The 14,026-nt window shown below is 35.5% G+C and overlaps 1 protein-coding gene across 3 annotated transcripts in view; it reads left to right on the plus strand.

The window, feature by feature from the left end:
• Positions 1-10,628, plus strand: part of LOC132161004 (tubulin monoglycylase TTLL3-like) — a 30,781-nt gene extending 20,153 nt beyond the window's left edge. Inside the window, exons 2-14 of one of the 3 annotated variants that reach the window (XM_059570772.1) lie at positions 666-850; positions 1,287-1,360; positions 2,043-2,146; positions 2,298-2,463; positions 6,367-6,422; positions 6,528-6,656; positions 6,740-6,854; positions 7,125-7,235; positions 7,312-7,504; positions 7,819-7,967; positions 8,050-8,293; positions 8,802-9,237; positions 9,941-10,628. In XM_059570772.1, coding sequence (XP_059426755.1) covers positions 1,324-1,360; positions 2,043-2,146; positions 2,298-2,463; positions 6,367-6,422; positions 6,528-6,656; positions 6,740-6,854; positions 7,125-7,235; positions 7,312-7,504; positions 7,819-7,967; positions 8,050-8,293; positions 8,802-9,237; positions 9,941-10,546 — 2,346 coding nt within the window. In that variant the 5' untranslated portion in view covers positions 666-850; positions 1,287-1,323 and the 3' untranslated portion in view covers positions 10,547-10,628. Of the gene's footprint in view, positions 1-646; positions 851-1,286; positions 1,361-2,042; positions 2,147-2,297; positions 2,464-6,366; positions 6,423-6,527; positions 6,657-6,739; positions 6,855-7,124; positions 7,236-7,311; positions 7,505-7,818; positions 7,968-8,049; positions 8,294-8,801; positions 9,238-9,940 lie in introns of those variants that run through there. The other 2 variants (XM_059570773.1, XM_059570774.1) reach the window with 2 other exon arrangements.
• Positions 10,629-14,026: the final 3,398 nt, after the last annotated feature.

Raw genomic sequence — 14,026 nt, forward strand, 5'->3', positions numbered from 1 at the left:
TCTTTAAAGTATAGCATACATTGCCATCTAGTGTCTTTTCTTATGTACAGGCAGCCTTACATAGACCGACTTTATTCCAAAAAGACAGGTAATCACAAATAAACAAAGCAAAACATAAATATTTTAGAGGCAGTCCACGCAGTGTCTATGGAGCAGTTTAGTCTTACAGTAATCATGCATTTGATAGCCTAAATTGTGATGTGTGCATGTTATTGTGTTCTTTCTGGCCAAGCTAAAAGATCACGTAGACTTGACAACTGATATGACGCTTTAACAATCAATCTGTTATGGAACAGTGAACAATTCAAGTGCCTTTCAAAGCGACTAATTATGACACTTTTAATAGACATTAAAATGTTAGTTAATTGTTATTACTGTGCCCCCGAGGAGATCTCTATATAATGAGGATGTGGATTTCAACCCCACTGACATTTCTGAAACATTCTATATTTAGCGCTAATGTTCGTAATAAATCAAAAACCTAGCCTGTATATCTTTAATTTAATGGAGCCAAAAGAGTATAATGAAGGGATGCTAATTGAATATTTCACAAATAGTCGTTGTTGTTAAGCATTATCTGAATATTAGATATTAAATTCCTCAGTGTACAACTGTAGCATTGTGTGTTCCGGCTGGGTTTGACGCACGGCGTCATCCGTTTCCAGGAAACAGTTGTCAAGGGTGATGTAAACAGCGCCGTGTAGCTGGAGTGTGTGCCGTGCGCACGCGCTGAACGAGCTTTTCTCCGCAGCTCTACGGGGTTGGCAGGCTGGCCGCACCAGTGACCTTATCGATTTCAACAGACTGCTTCTGGCGGGTGTCAAATCCAGAGGTGACCGTCGCAGTCCAGGTGAGTTTGCTCAGCGATTCTCAAGATCAATATGGCCGTGAACGGGCCTGCGGAGCTCCACGTGTTTTTGTTATTTTTTTAAGTTTTATAATGTCAAGTGGATTTATAAACTAGTGAAATAAGTTTGAAATTAAATATTGCGACGTGCTTCTTTATTTACTCAGTACAGTTCTACTGAGTTGGGGAGGAATGCGCATAGAATTTTTTTTCTTTGTTGTATGTTTGATCCGAGCATGAGCTTCTGTGTAAAGTCGTTTCCAGGCAGTTATAAATTACAGTGTTCAACTATTGATGCATTAAAACACGGACAGCTTTCACTTCTCATGGTTATCATTGTGACCGAGAGCTGTCATCTCTCCATTTTAATATATATTGCTGTGTGAGAGAGTTAATGAGTGAACAATGTGCATTAAATTTATCTCACTTCGAACTTTAGGTTGAAAAGGGAAAGACTTGCCCATTTTGTGAGTGATATGAGAATTAACTCAAGCATGCACCAACATATGCAAGGTACAGTATGCCACATTTTAATATATATACACATTTTTTCCCCTCTTACGATGTCACCTAACATACTCACAGAGATATTAGAAGTTGAAAGTAAAAGTATGGGATCAACAGGTTTTTTTTTATAAGAATAATTGTATTCAGCAAGCAAAGGGTAGAGACACTTATTATGTTTAAAAAAGTTATTATTTCAAATAAATGCTGTTCTTTTAAAATTTCTATTCATCTAAGAATCCTGAAAAAACTGAAAACTAAAAAATTCTGTTAATATTTCACAGTATTACAGTTTTAATGTATTTTATTCAAATAAGTGTAGCCTTGGTGAGTATAAGATGTTTTTGAAAGGCATCAAAAAAAACTTGAACAAATATTTGAACAGTAGTGTATATCAGTTAGAACTGTCATAGGTACAGTGATGTTTATACTGGAATATTGATATTAATAACCTACACCTAACCCCCCCTCAAAAAAATAAAATAAAAAAAATAAAACAAAACTGTTGACATTAGTAGACTGAAATCAAAACATGATTTGAACTATGAACTGTTTCAGATATTGAAGACCAATTTAATGTTTTTTTTCTTTATATTTGCCAACACAACCATTGCCAAATCCTAGAGTCATAAGATCAACCCTGTTATTTATTTTGTACAGCATTCTTGTAAAGCATTTCTGTATGTCACAGTGCAACCCTTGGAAGGAAGAGCTCGTTGTAATTATGTAAATCTGCCTATGTTAAGTGGGGACAGACTGAAGACAGCTAAGACTCTAGTGGACAAGGCTATAAAGGTTAGGCTTCTAAAATCCTAATGAATCACAGCAGAAGAAGTGCATGGATGAACTCCAAATTATCTTTAATTTTATAATAATAATAATAATGATGAGATGACATCAAGATCTCAATGAACATACACTGTTTATTTTGTTGATTCTAATGTAGGAGAAGAAAGTGTTCTCAGTGCTGGGTCCCTATCCTATAATCCGTGCAGGCCTGCGTGCAAGAGGATGGGTGGAGCGGCGCCTACCATGGCCCTCTGTCCCCCAGCCACGTCGACATGATCTTGAAACAGAAGCCACAGATGAGGGAGACAGCAGTGATGATGATGGTGAGAGTCTCTGACAGAACTATGATGAGATACTATGCATCACTCTGCATAGACACATAATAAGGCTGGTCGGTTTCTGTGTGTGTGCACGTGGGTTTGTTTACTAGCTATACACAGGGGACTAAATTGTACCCAGAAGTTAGTTGCAAACACACTGTTCTGTTGGGAATGTTTTAAATGTAAACATGATTAAAAATTACCATATTTAAAATATTCAATAGCTATAGTCAACTTTGTCTAGCACCTTTTTGTCAATCAGCATGATCCCTGTTTCTAAGTAACCATAATTCATTAATTTAAACAACAGAAGGTTAGGGTTTTTCCACAATTACATTTATTAAACAAGTTATTACTTTTATTTAGCAAGGACACATTAAATTGATCAAAAGTGACAGTAAAGACATGTATACTGTAATATTTCAAATAAACGTGTTCATTTGAACTTTCCATTCATGAAAGTAATGTGAAAAAAATCAAGGGTTCCACAAGAATTCATAATAATAAGAAGAAATGTTTCTTGAGCATGAAATCAGCATATTAGAATGATTTCTAAAGGAGCATGAAATGGGTGTGCGATATGATGATTTTTGATCGTGGATGATTAAAATGTCTCTATGATCTGCTTTTGAAAAAATATTGTAATATCGTGCTACAGCGCGCCTCCGTCTCAATAAAGGCTTCACATCAAATGGTATCTCAGCTGTAGTTACTCTCAGGGGACACTGCACACAATCAAAAAAGTACATTATTTGCATGTGCTTTAAAGCCCTGCCTGTTAAACATTTAATTTGCGTGCTGTTCTGACTTGTGCTTACTCTTACTCTAAACGCCTACACATGAAGCGCACGCACGCTAAAAAGCTTGTCAGCAGTGCCTTAATACTGGAGTGGAAGTTGAAAACACAAGGATTACATATAAACACAGTTGGTTATATCTAAAGTGATAGTAAACATCTGAGAGAAAAATGGACGAGTGCCTGTGTATATTAAATGCAGCTCTTAAAGCAACAGTACTAAACACCTTTTGTCATTAAAGGGATAGTTCACCCAAAAATGTAAATTCTATCATTATTTACTCACTCACATGTTGTCCCAAACCTGTATTCTTTTCTTTCTTTTGCTGAACACATAATAAGATACTTTGAAGAAAGTGGGTAAACAAACATGATAGTGGGGAAAAAATAAATAAAATACTATGGAAGTAACTGGGGACAAGCAACTGTCAACAGAAGAAAGAAATTCATTCGGGTTAAAAAAAAAAAACTTCAGAGTGAGTAAATGATGACAGAATTGTCTTTTTTTGGTGAGCTATCCCTAATGTTTAATAATATTAAAGTGATTTAATTTTTGTTTATTTGTTAATTAAATTTCTTGAATACTAATGCTAAATACACCTACTGTAACTGAAACCTTTTTGTTTTATTTGTATATTGTGTGTATTTGTAACGTGTATCTTTGCCCACTTCGGCCTGCCATTTTCTTTATTTTAGATTTTGTTACCTTGTAAGGCTTTGTTTTTAAAATAGGGAAATTAGTTTGGCTGTAATGCTCAATCAACTTATTGTTTGAGGTTTTACTATTTTACAAAATAGTAAAACCAACTTGACAAAGAATCAAGTTTAAATCGTGAATTTCTGGAAAAAATCGTGATATGACATTTTTGCCATATCGCCCATCCCTACATGAGAGTAGTAGTAATGGCTGCTGAAAATTAACTTTACCATCAAAGGAATAAATTACATTTGAAAAAAAACATTTAAATTATAATAATATATCTCAATACTAAATTCAGGGTTTCCGCGGGGCCATAAAAAGTAAAAAAAAAGTCATAAATTTAACAATAAGAATTTAAGGTCATAAAAAGTAATAAAAACGCCCGGATTTTACATACAAGGTCATAAAAAACATTTAGCCACGTCTTAAATTGATATGCTAGTCCATTCATTTGTTATTCCATTAAAATGCACTCGCAGCGACAATGGCATTCATTTGTTTCGCCTGTTGTAGTTCTGTATGAGGAATCTGGGTGGTATCACAGCGTTCCAGAACTACAAGGTCCATGCGGCAGCATACAGACTTGTCAGAAGGACTTTCTCAGAAACCTGCGAACTCCGAACATACTGTATCATACTGAGTCACTGCTTAGCTTAATTAAAATCATCCTGGTTATCACAATGGGGAAATGTACCTTTAACGATCTATGGCTCGAAGATGCTGCGTTTAGTAGCTGGCTTAAGTCCATCGCTAACAATCGGTAATCAAGCATCCAAACACAAGAAGCGTAAAAGCTGAACAGAGTAGCTGTGTTAGGTGCGGAGAGATAGCCGCGTATCACGAACAGTACCTCCTGCACATGAACGAACAAATACTAATCGCAGTTTTGAACAAACAAAAGGATGTGAAAGAGCCCAATTCAGTACACCACGTTTATGGCTCACGCAGAGAAAGGCGTCTCAGAAACGCATGTACACAGAATTTGCTTCTTTTTGCTCTTGTGCCGACAAATACATACAAAATATGTCAAAATACCTGCCTTGGAAAATATGCTCGAAAAAACTTTTTTTTTCCAGTTATTTGTCAGTTATTTCTTAAGTGAAAGTAAACAGTTGAGGAAAAAGATGCGTTCATCGTCTCTTAAAGTGACCGCGCCTAATTTAGTTACAACTGCTGTAATGTTAATCCAAGAAAATGAAAGAAAAATCATTCACTGCTCTTGACTGCATTACTTTGTAGTTTTAACAAGAATTTATGTACAGTCAAACAAAAAATTCTCCAGACTCCAGATATAATTTATGATATACATATTTTACTAGTAGGTACAGGACACTAATACATTTATGTAAGTGAGTATAAGCAAACTGTGACATATTATACCCAAAGAAAATAGATAGATATAAATGTTTTATCTATCTATCTATATATAACATTTTAGAAGCAATAGCAAATAAACTGTAATAATGTGAGAAATGTTCAAAGTGTCTGAATAAATTTTGGTTTGATTGTATATTTAATTTATACATTAAAGACTATCCAGTGCTATTTTACATTTAATTATTCGGTTTCTGTACCTGGACACCTACAAACTTGAAAAAAAAACGTAAACATTGTGTAAATAGCACAAATAAATAAAAATGAACAAACATACAAATTAAACAATTTCAAACAGGGCCCACTGGTACAACCTTCACCGGGGCCCCGCAAACCCCAGCTACGGCCCTGCCTGTGGGTGTTGAATACTGTGACTAAACACCAATTACACTTGTTATTTTGGAAAGTAATGCCATAAAATAATTGTTAATTTACAATGTTACTTTACAATGTTACAATTGTTAAGTGTTCCTGTGTTGTTGATACTCGAAGGCGAAGGCTTCAGTTTCTTAATCTTAAGAAATAATAGAATAATTCTTTAAATAATAAAACTTGTTACTTTCAATGAAAGTCAACAATAAAAAAAGACTTTTGAAAGGAATTTTAATGACTGAAGTTATTTATCGTAATTCGTGTAGGTCATAAATTCAAATCCTAATAGTCATAAAAAGGTCTTAAAAAGTCTTAAATTTGACTGATTAAACCCTGCAGAAACCCTGTAAATTTGTTACTGTATTTTTAATCAAATAAATGCAGCATTGGTTAGCAAGAGACAAGAGACATTTAAACAATCTTACAAACCACAAATGTGAGTATGTGTGTGTGTGTGTGTGTGTGTGACGTATACTGTAAATGCTATGGTTGATGCATCCTGTGAAACTGTTTAGTTAATGACCCACTGTAATCTAAAGCTCGATATGATAGTTTGAGTTGCTAACCTGACACCACTCATTCCAGCAAACAGATGCCAGCGACATAGATCATGCTCTCTGTCCCTTGACTACTGTCACACCACCTTCTCTCTTTCTTTATACAGACTTCGGAGAAGAGGGAGAGAGGTACGATGAGGCAGATGATCTTTACGATCTAATGGTACGTTTAGAAACTCTGGAATTCCATTTCACTGATAGTTTACCTAGCAGCTGGAAGTGATTTGTCGACAGTGGACAGTCCCTGATCATTATTTAAAATTCCTAGACACGGTTGGTTCGCAATGAGACGCCATATTTCTACTGGACAACCAGGAGGGATTCAATCGACTGTCGATCTTTACGTAAAGACCAGATGACCAATCATTACGCAAAGGCAGGATCTTTCACCACCAAGGTTCATGACAAATTTTTAAACCAAAATTCTTTTATATAAAAACACTTTCCCTTACTCATTACCTTTCATTTCATATATTTCAGGTTGGTTTGTGTATACACTTAAGAAATCTGCAGTGGTTTGATGCAGCAGATCCCGATACATTTTTCCCACGCTGCTACAGACTTGGGGCGGAGGATGATAAACATGCTTTTATTGGTCAGTACTCTTAATTTTTATTGTCCCCTGTTGGCTAATTGTTTCCTTTTCATTTAAAAGATTATTTTGCCCCAAAGAGATTTACACCACATGAACTGCACAGTCTCCCTGGGGCAGTCTCGGGTTAAATGTGTTGCACACAGGCACAGTTGTGACCTATGTTCTACAGTATGTAGCTTTTCATGGGTTGCTCTGTCCTTGGATTGAACCTGCTGGATTGAACCGGACATGATCTTCTGAAAGAAATTGATGTTGTTCTCTTTTTTACAGAGGACTTCAGAAGAACTGCATGCACAAGTCTACTGCTGTATGTTTTGGAGAAGTATGGAGGGGATTCAGAGTGGGAGAGAACCGGAGAGATGTATGATGCTAAATCTCATGGTATGGCACACACTAACACAGACATACCCACATTAGGACTTAAAATTATTCACACATCTTCTTCCCTCCTTTTTAGGTCTGAGCAAGCTGCGTAAACAGCATGCCAATCAGACGGTTGGAACCTCGATAATTGACAATGCATTGGATATATGTCAGGAGTATCTTAACAGTTTAGAACACTGTGACATAGACAACACTTTGGAAACAATCCCTACCCTCTCAGAGCAACAGTGGAAGGTGTTTCTTCGGAATTATTATTTAGTTATTCAGTGAGTATGATTTTTGATTATTATTTATAGTGCACTTAATGAGTCATATCATGTTTCTTTAAAAGTTTGATGGCTGAAATTCTATAATGAAAATCATTTAATAAAACGAAGCTGCAAAAATGTCTTATTCCAAATGTATGCAACTTTCTAACATCAGACAAATTACAGAATTTGTACACACAGTTATGTCAAAAACAAAAACTTTTTGTTGGAGTCTTGCGAGAGCACAAAAGATTTAGAAAAGAATGCAAACATTTTTTATTTTTCTAATCTGTAGAACAGTGCAAAAGCTTTCTTGCTGATTTCGTTTGCAGTGAAGGACTGATGATAGAGGGCTGTGAAGCTTATCTGGAGCGTTGTAAATGCATGCTGGAGCAGATGAATTGTGTTTGCCCTCAGATGGAGACTGATGGATTCTGCAACATCTGGATCATTAAACCTGGGGCCAAGTCACGAGGCAGAGGTGAGTAGGTGAAGACTGTGGAGTAAAAGTGGAATAAAAATACAGCAAAACTGTTTAATTTACTTTGACTTTACTGTTGTAGGTATAATGTGCATGAACAGGTTGGATGAGATATTGAGTTTAGTAAATGCAGACCATGGCATTATGAAGGACAGTAAGTGGGTGGTGCAAAAGTACTTGGAGCGGCCTCTCCTTGTGCATGACACTAAGTTTGATGTAAGACAGTGGTTCCTGGTCACAGACTGGAACCCTCTTACTGTGTGGTTCTACCGTGAGTGCTACCTCCGATTTTCCACCCAGCCTTACTCCACTCATACACTGGATAGGTGAGAAAACAAATGCCAAACATTAGGGATAGTTCACCCCAAAATTAAAACATTTACACATGCAAGTTGTTAAAAACTTTTTGAGAAAAATCTATCTATCTATCTATCTATCTATCTATCTATCTATCTATCTATCTATCTATCTATCTATCTATCTATCTATCTATCTATCTATCTATCTATCTATCTATCTATCTATCTATCTATCTATCTATCTATCTATACATACATATATACACATATATTTCTTTATTTTCTTTCTTTATTTCTTTTTTTCATCCAGTGTTGTTTTGAACCCCACTGACTTTTACTGCAATGACAAAAACTGTTGAACTTCTAGAAAATATATACTTTTGTGTTCTGTAGATAAAACGAAGTAATGTAGATTTGAAGTAACAAGTGTGAGAAAATGATGACAGAATTTCCATTTTCAGGTTGAACTATTCCTTTAAGAGATATTATTTAATAGGCTTCAATTAATCTAAAATGTTCTGCTATCCACTCTCAGTTCTGTACATCTTTGCAACAACTCCATCCAGAAGCATTTTCAACCAAGCCCAGATCGCAATCCTTGTCTACCCGCTGAGTGCATGTGGTCATGTTCACAGTTCCGCACCTGGTTGGCTGCTTCAGGCCAGGATATTCTGTGGGAAGGGGTGGTTGTTCCAGGTATGCAGAAGGCCATTATCCAAACTCTATTGACTGCACAGGACAGTGTGGAACCTCGCAAAAATAGTTTTGAGCTCTACGGAGCTGACTTTATGCTGGGACGGGATTTGCGACCTTGGCTGTTGGAGATCAATGCCAGCCCCACCATGGCACGCTCCACAGGGGTCACAGCTCGACTCTGTCCCGCTGTACAGGAAGACACCTTGCGGGTGGTGCTGGATCGACGCTGTGACCGCAACGCTCACACTGGTGGCTTCCAACTCATATACAAACAGGTACACATACATAATGTCAAGATCACCAAACTAAATGGAAAAAACAAAAAAACATATATATACTACTTAGCAAAAGTTTATGATCAGATTTTTTTTAATCTTTCTTATGGTCTGGTCACTGAGGTTTCATTTATTTGATCTAAAATGCAATACAGTAATATTGTAAAGTATTATTACCACGTTAAAATAACTGTTTTCTATTTTAAATGATATAAAATTAATAAATGTGTTTAATTCCTGTGATGACAAAGCTGAATTTTCAGCAAACATTCTTTAAGAAATTCTTCTAATATGATTTTTGATATATTGTAATTTTTAACATTTCTTATTATCTATGTTGAAAATAGTTGTGCTGCTTAATGTGGAAACATGGAAACCATTATATATTTTCTCAGAATTCTTTGATGTTTAAAAAATTCAAAAGAACAGCGTTTATTTGAAATAGAAATCTTTATTGTGACTTTATCGATTTAAAGTGTCCTTTCTGAATTAAACTATTATTATTAAAAAAAACAACAACAACAAAAAAAAAACACTGACTCCAAACTTTCACTTATAACTTTTTTAAAATAATTAAAAATTGATCGATTTAATCAGTGAGGGGAAAATGTAATTGTCTAATAGCTTTTTGGGTCAAAATAGTGTCCTAAAAACTAACTTTATTTTCTAGATGCAAAATATTGTCTTTTTCTTCTGTCTTCAGGCAGCAGTAGAGGTTCCTCAGTATGTGGGAGTGAATCTTCTCGTAGAGGGGACTTCAATCAGGCGTCCTCGAGCCCCTGTTTACAAGCCTCTTACTCAGTCTCACCCTGATCCGCCATCAAAATCCAGCAGTTACAAGTCTTCGCTCATAAGCAGCCATTGCATTTCTGGTAAGGAGAACCAATCAGAAGAGGTAAAGAAGGCCTGTGCTACCCTCTCCTCCGGTAAAGTCATGTTAGAGAAATCTTTGGTCTTTCAGCCTAAACTGAGGAAACGTCCCCACAGACTCGTCTTGCCCTCAACCTGTTGTGTCCTTCCCAACCCAGCAGAACTTCATCGTCAAAAGCTCTCACACACTCACACCCAGCCCAATCACCCCCCGTCACACAGGACACGAAGCAACCTTCCATCGCTTTACCGTCCAACCCTACCACTGGACGTAATACATCTACAACCCAGACAAATGGTCACCTCCGGTCGCTACAAACATGAAATGCATACAGTTAATATATCTTATCCTGTCTTGCGTATGCAGAAATACCTGTCGCTAAACCATAGACTGTCTATGGACACTTTTACGTACAGAGAAGGGCCGAAGTCATCCTGATGAACCTTTTGAAGAACATGATTTAATTCAAACAGATTCTTGTGTGATAATATGACCTAAAAGGAATTAATAAGTTTTAGATCGCATCAGTTGTATTGTGAGTTTATATTTCAGTGCACTGTATTTAAAACCCATATCCCTTGGCAATCTACTGTCAAAAATAAGAAAAAGCATATTAGTTGAGGAAGAGGATTCCAGCATCTTTTTCTTGAGCACAAGCTTTTTTTTTAACCAGTTTTCTTTAAAAAAATCCTATGCAGAATATTGACTGGTCACTTCCACATAATGTATGCATACTGTACTTTGGCCAGTGTTTGTTAAGTTCCAAAAAAGACCAAAAAGCACATAATATTATAGACCATATTTGGCTGAGATATAACCATTTTAAAATCTGAAATCTGAGGGTACAAAAAAAAAAGTATTGATAACATCACCTTTAAAGTTGTCCAAATGAACTTCTTAGCAATGCATATTACTAATCAAATATTAAGTTTTGATATAATTACGGTAGAAACCTAACAAAATATCTTCACGGAACATGATCTTTACTTAATATCCTAATGATTTTGGGCATAAAAGAAAAATGGATAATTTTGACCCATACAATATATTGTTGCTATTGCTACAAATATACCTCTGCTACTTATGACTGCTTTTGTGCTCAGGGGACACAAATGTACTGTAGTGTAGTGTTTACTCTATTAGTTCGGTCTGTTCGTGAATCCGCACTAGATGGCGCCCGAGGCCGAGAAATCACAGCTATGCCCTTCTGCACTACGCAGCATGTAGTGTTCACATTCATTCAGCAGTTCATTGAGCGACATATTTGACTATACAACAGCTTGAGAATTTTAACTTTTTGGGAAAACATATCTTAAACATAATGCATGGAATTGAATGTAAGATAATACAGTAGTACTGTTTTGAAATACCTAGTTCTGTAAAATACTGAAATGGGAACTTTGCACTGTAGTATTAAGCTTAATGGTGCTAAATTTTGTATTCTCCAGAAACAATCAGGATGTTTCCTTATGAGCTGTTCGTTCAGTGTTACTGGAAACACTAGTGACATTCTCAAAATTGTAACATTTTATGCAGTTCAAATAAAAAAAAAAACTATTAGATTTTAATATAACTGTTTTTGCATTATTATGATGGTAAACCTTTAACCAAACTCCAAACCACTAGATGGAGGTAGCATTCATCTTCGTAATTTTTGTCAAGGCTCAGCATGGGTATAAATAAAATAGTATCTTTACATGCTACATCCACTATGATGGTTTGCTGTAATATGTGTTAATACAGTTTGGTATGTCAAAATGTCTAATAAACAGGGCTTTAAGGACATTTTTGTATTTTTGCATAAACTTGATCATCTTGATCTTCTAAAATAGAAGGCGACACTTGAACTCCTTTAAATATGTGTGTGACTTACGCTCACTTAAGTCTCAATTGTTTTTTTACTTGACATATAATATACATCATTTTGTATTTATTATATTTCGTTATTTTTATCCATTTAAACACATTTTTTATCAAGACATTTTCAGAATGTTTGCATTTGACTGTAATTTAGAGACACTGCACTCAGTCACATATCTTACACAAGTAAATAGAGACATGCTGAAAACTTTCATATCAACAAACACTCGCTTTATACACACCCATGCATAGACACTGTTACAAATATTACTCACTTTTACCATTTAGAAGATCTTAAGATCTTCAAAAAAATGTCTGATTAGGAAAAGCTTATAGTTCAAATCTAAAGAACTTTATGAGGGAATTATCTTTTAGTAAATGTGAAGTTCCCACTGTCCACCACGCTTTTGCATGGCGAAACTCTTGTTTCCTTTTATCACTTTAGAGTGTCTATACTGCAGTATTCCACGGAGGTTGGTGTCTGTGAACTGTGAGGCACAACTAATATGCATCACCAACCATGGCCATAAAAACCCATAGTAATACTTACGGCATGCATAAGTTCTACATTCAAGGCCATACATGCTTAAACAAGTCAAACCCTTTCTTAATTTTTTTTCTTTTTCCTGAATTATTTCAGTTATTTTATTCATACAAATAATTTCAATTGTGTATAGTTCTAAATATATATTTATATAGAAAATAAATGTATTCATGTTTCTGTAAGCCTTGTACTTATATTTAAGTATCTCATACATGCAAGTCTTGACAAGTAATTTCAGAGCTGAAAAAAGTAGGCATGTATGCACACATTTTTTACACTCCTATAGAGTTGTCTTGCTTTTCTATGCACCATCAGCGCTGCTGTGATTTATTGACAGTCCAAGCAATCAGCAAATGTCATTTCTCTGCTTTGGCTTTTCCTCAAAGATTCTTGAATGTCTTCCATGATGGTTTGACAGAAGTTCTTTGGAAGTACAGCATGGCAAGTATTGTATCAAAAGGCTGGAATGCCAGGTCATTGACCCATTGAGCTGTTAACTAAATGGGATGATTAAACTAGGAGAGGGACAGATAGCTGGGAGCAATGGATTTAGGTGTAAAAAAAAGAATCATGAGACTAAAATAACATCTTACACACTTTACATACCGCATGTTCAGGAAAGAAATGACAACTTGATAATTATAAATGAGCAGGATATTGGGCAGAATTGTTCAGTTTAGCGGTTAACATGCTTATCATGAACTGTATAATCAGTAATGCAATCTTATTATTTTTTTCAGTATTCAGCATGACTGCATTTTGTATTCAATATTACATGTTAATAAAACATAAAAACAATTAACATTGTCAGACTGACTCATAAAGTAATTTAAAGTCAGCTGTTCTGGGGCGTCATCTATTGAGTGATATAGAAACGCTAAATGATTTATCAGCTCACTGACACATTGCCATCTGCCCTGTAACCACATCACAAAATATGAACACGTTTCTGGTTCTACAGTCATCTGTTGCAGGACAAAGGAATGGTTTGTCATCATCACTATATTTCTTCCATTTTTCTGTTAGAATGACATATGTTCAGTCAGCTCTTTAATAGTGTAATTTAACTAAAAATGTATTCTTTATTCTTTATAAAACTTTATTCACAGGTCATTATTTACACTCATTTCTAAAAAAAAACTCATGTTAAACCTTGTGAACGTGCTGTCCTGTTCTCCTGCCATATCTTATCTGATTACAATGCTGCTGATAAATTGTATATGTACAGTATCTCTACTCAGAATCTCAATCTTCTCAATATTTTAAATTACAATAAATCTCAAATTCCAAGCCTCTATGGAAATGAAAAAGCATGTCATGAGAGAGCTTTGACCTTAATGCACTACCAGGTGTATGAAGGTTCTCATATGTACCTGTTGGTGTGCTGTTTAAGCAGGTAAAACATGTTGGAGTCATACACTGAAATAAACACCTTCACCTGCTAAACTGCTGTACAGAGGGATGCTGCAGACAGATCATATTTGCTTAAAGTGACTTATGTTCTCACCTTTCAG

This window comes from Carassius carassius, chromosome 17 (genome assembly GCF_963082965.1).
Source record: "Carassius carassius chromosome 17, fCarCar2.1, whole genome shotgun sequence".
NCBI classification, from domain to species: domain Eukaryota; kingdom Metazoa; phylum Chordata; class Actinopteri; order Cypriniformes; family Cyprinidae; genus Carassius; species Carassius carassius.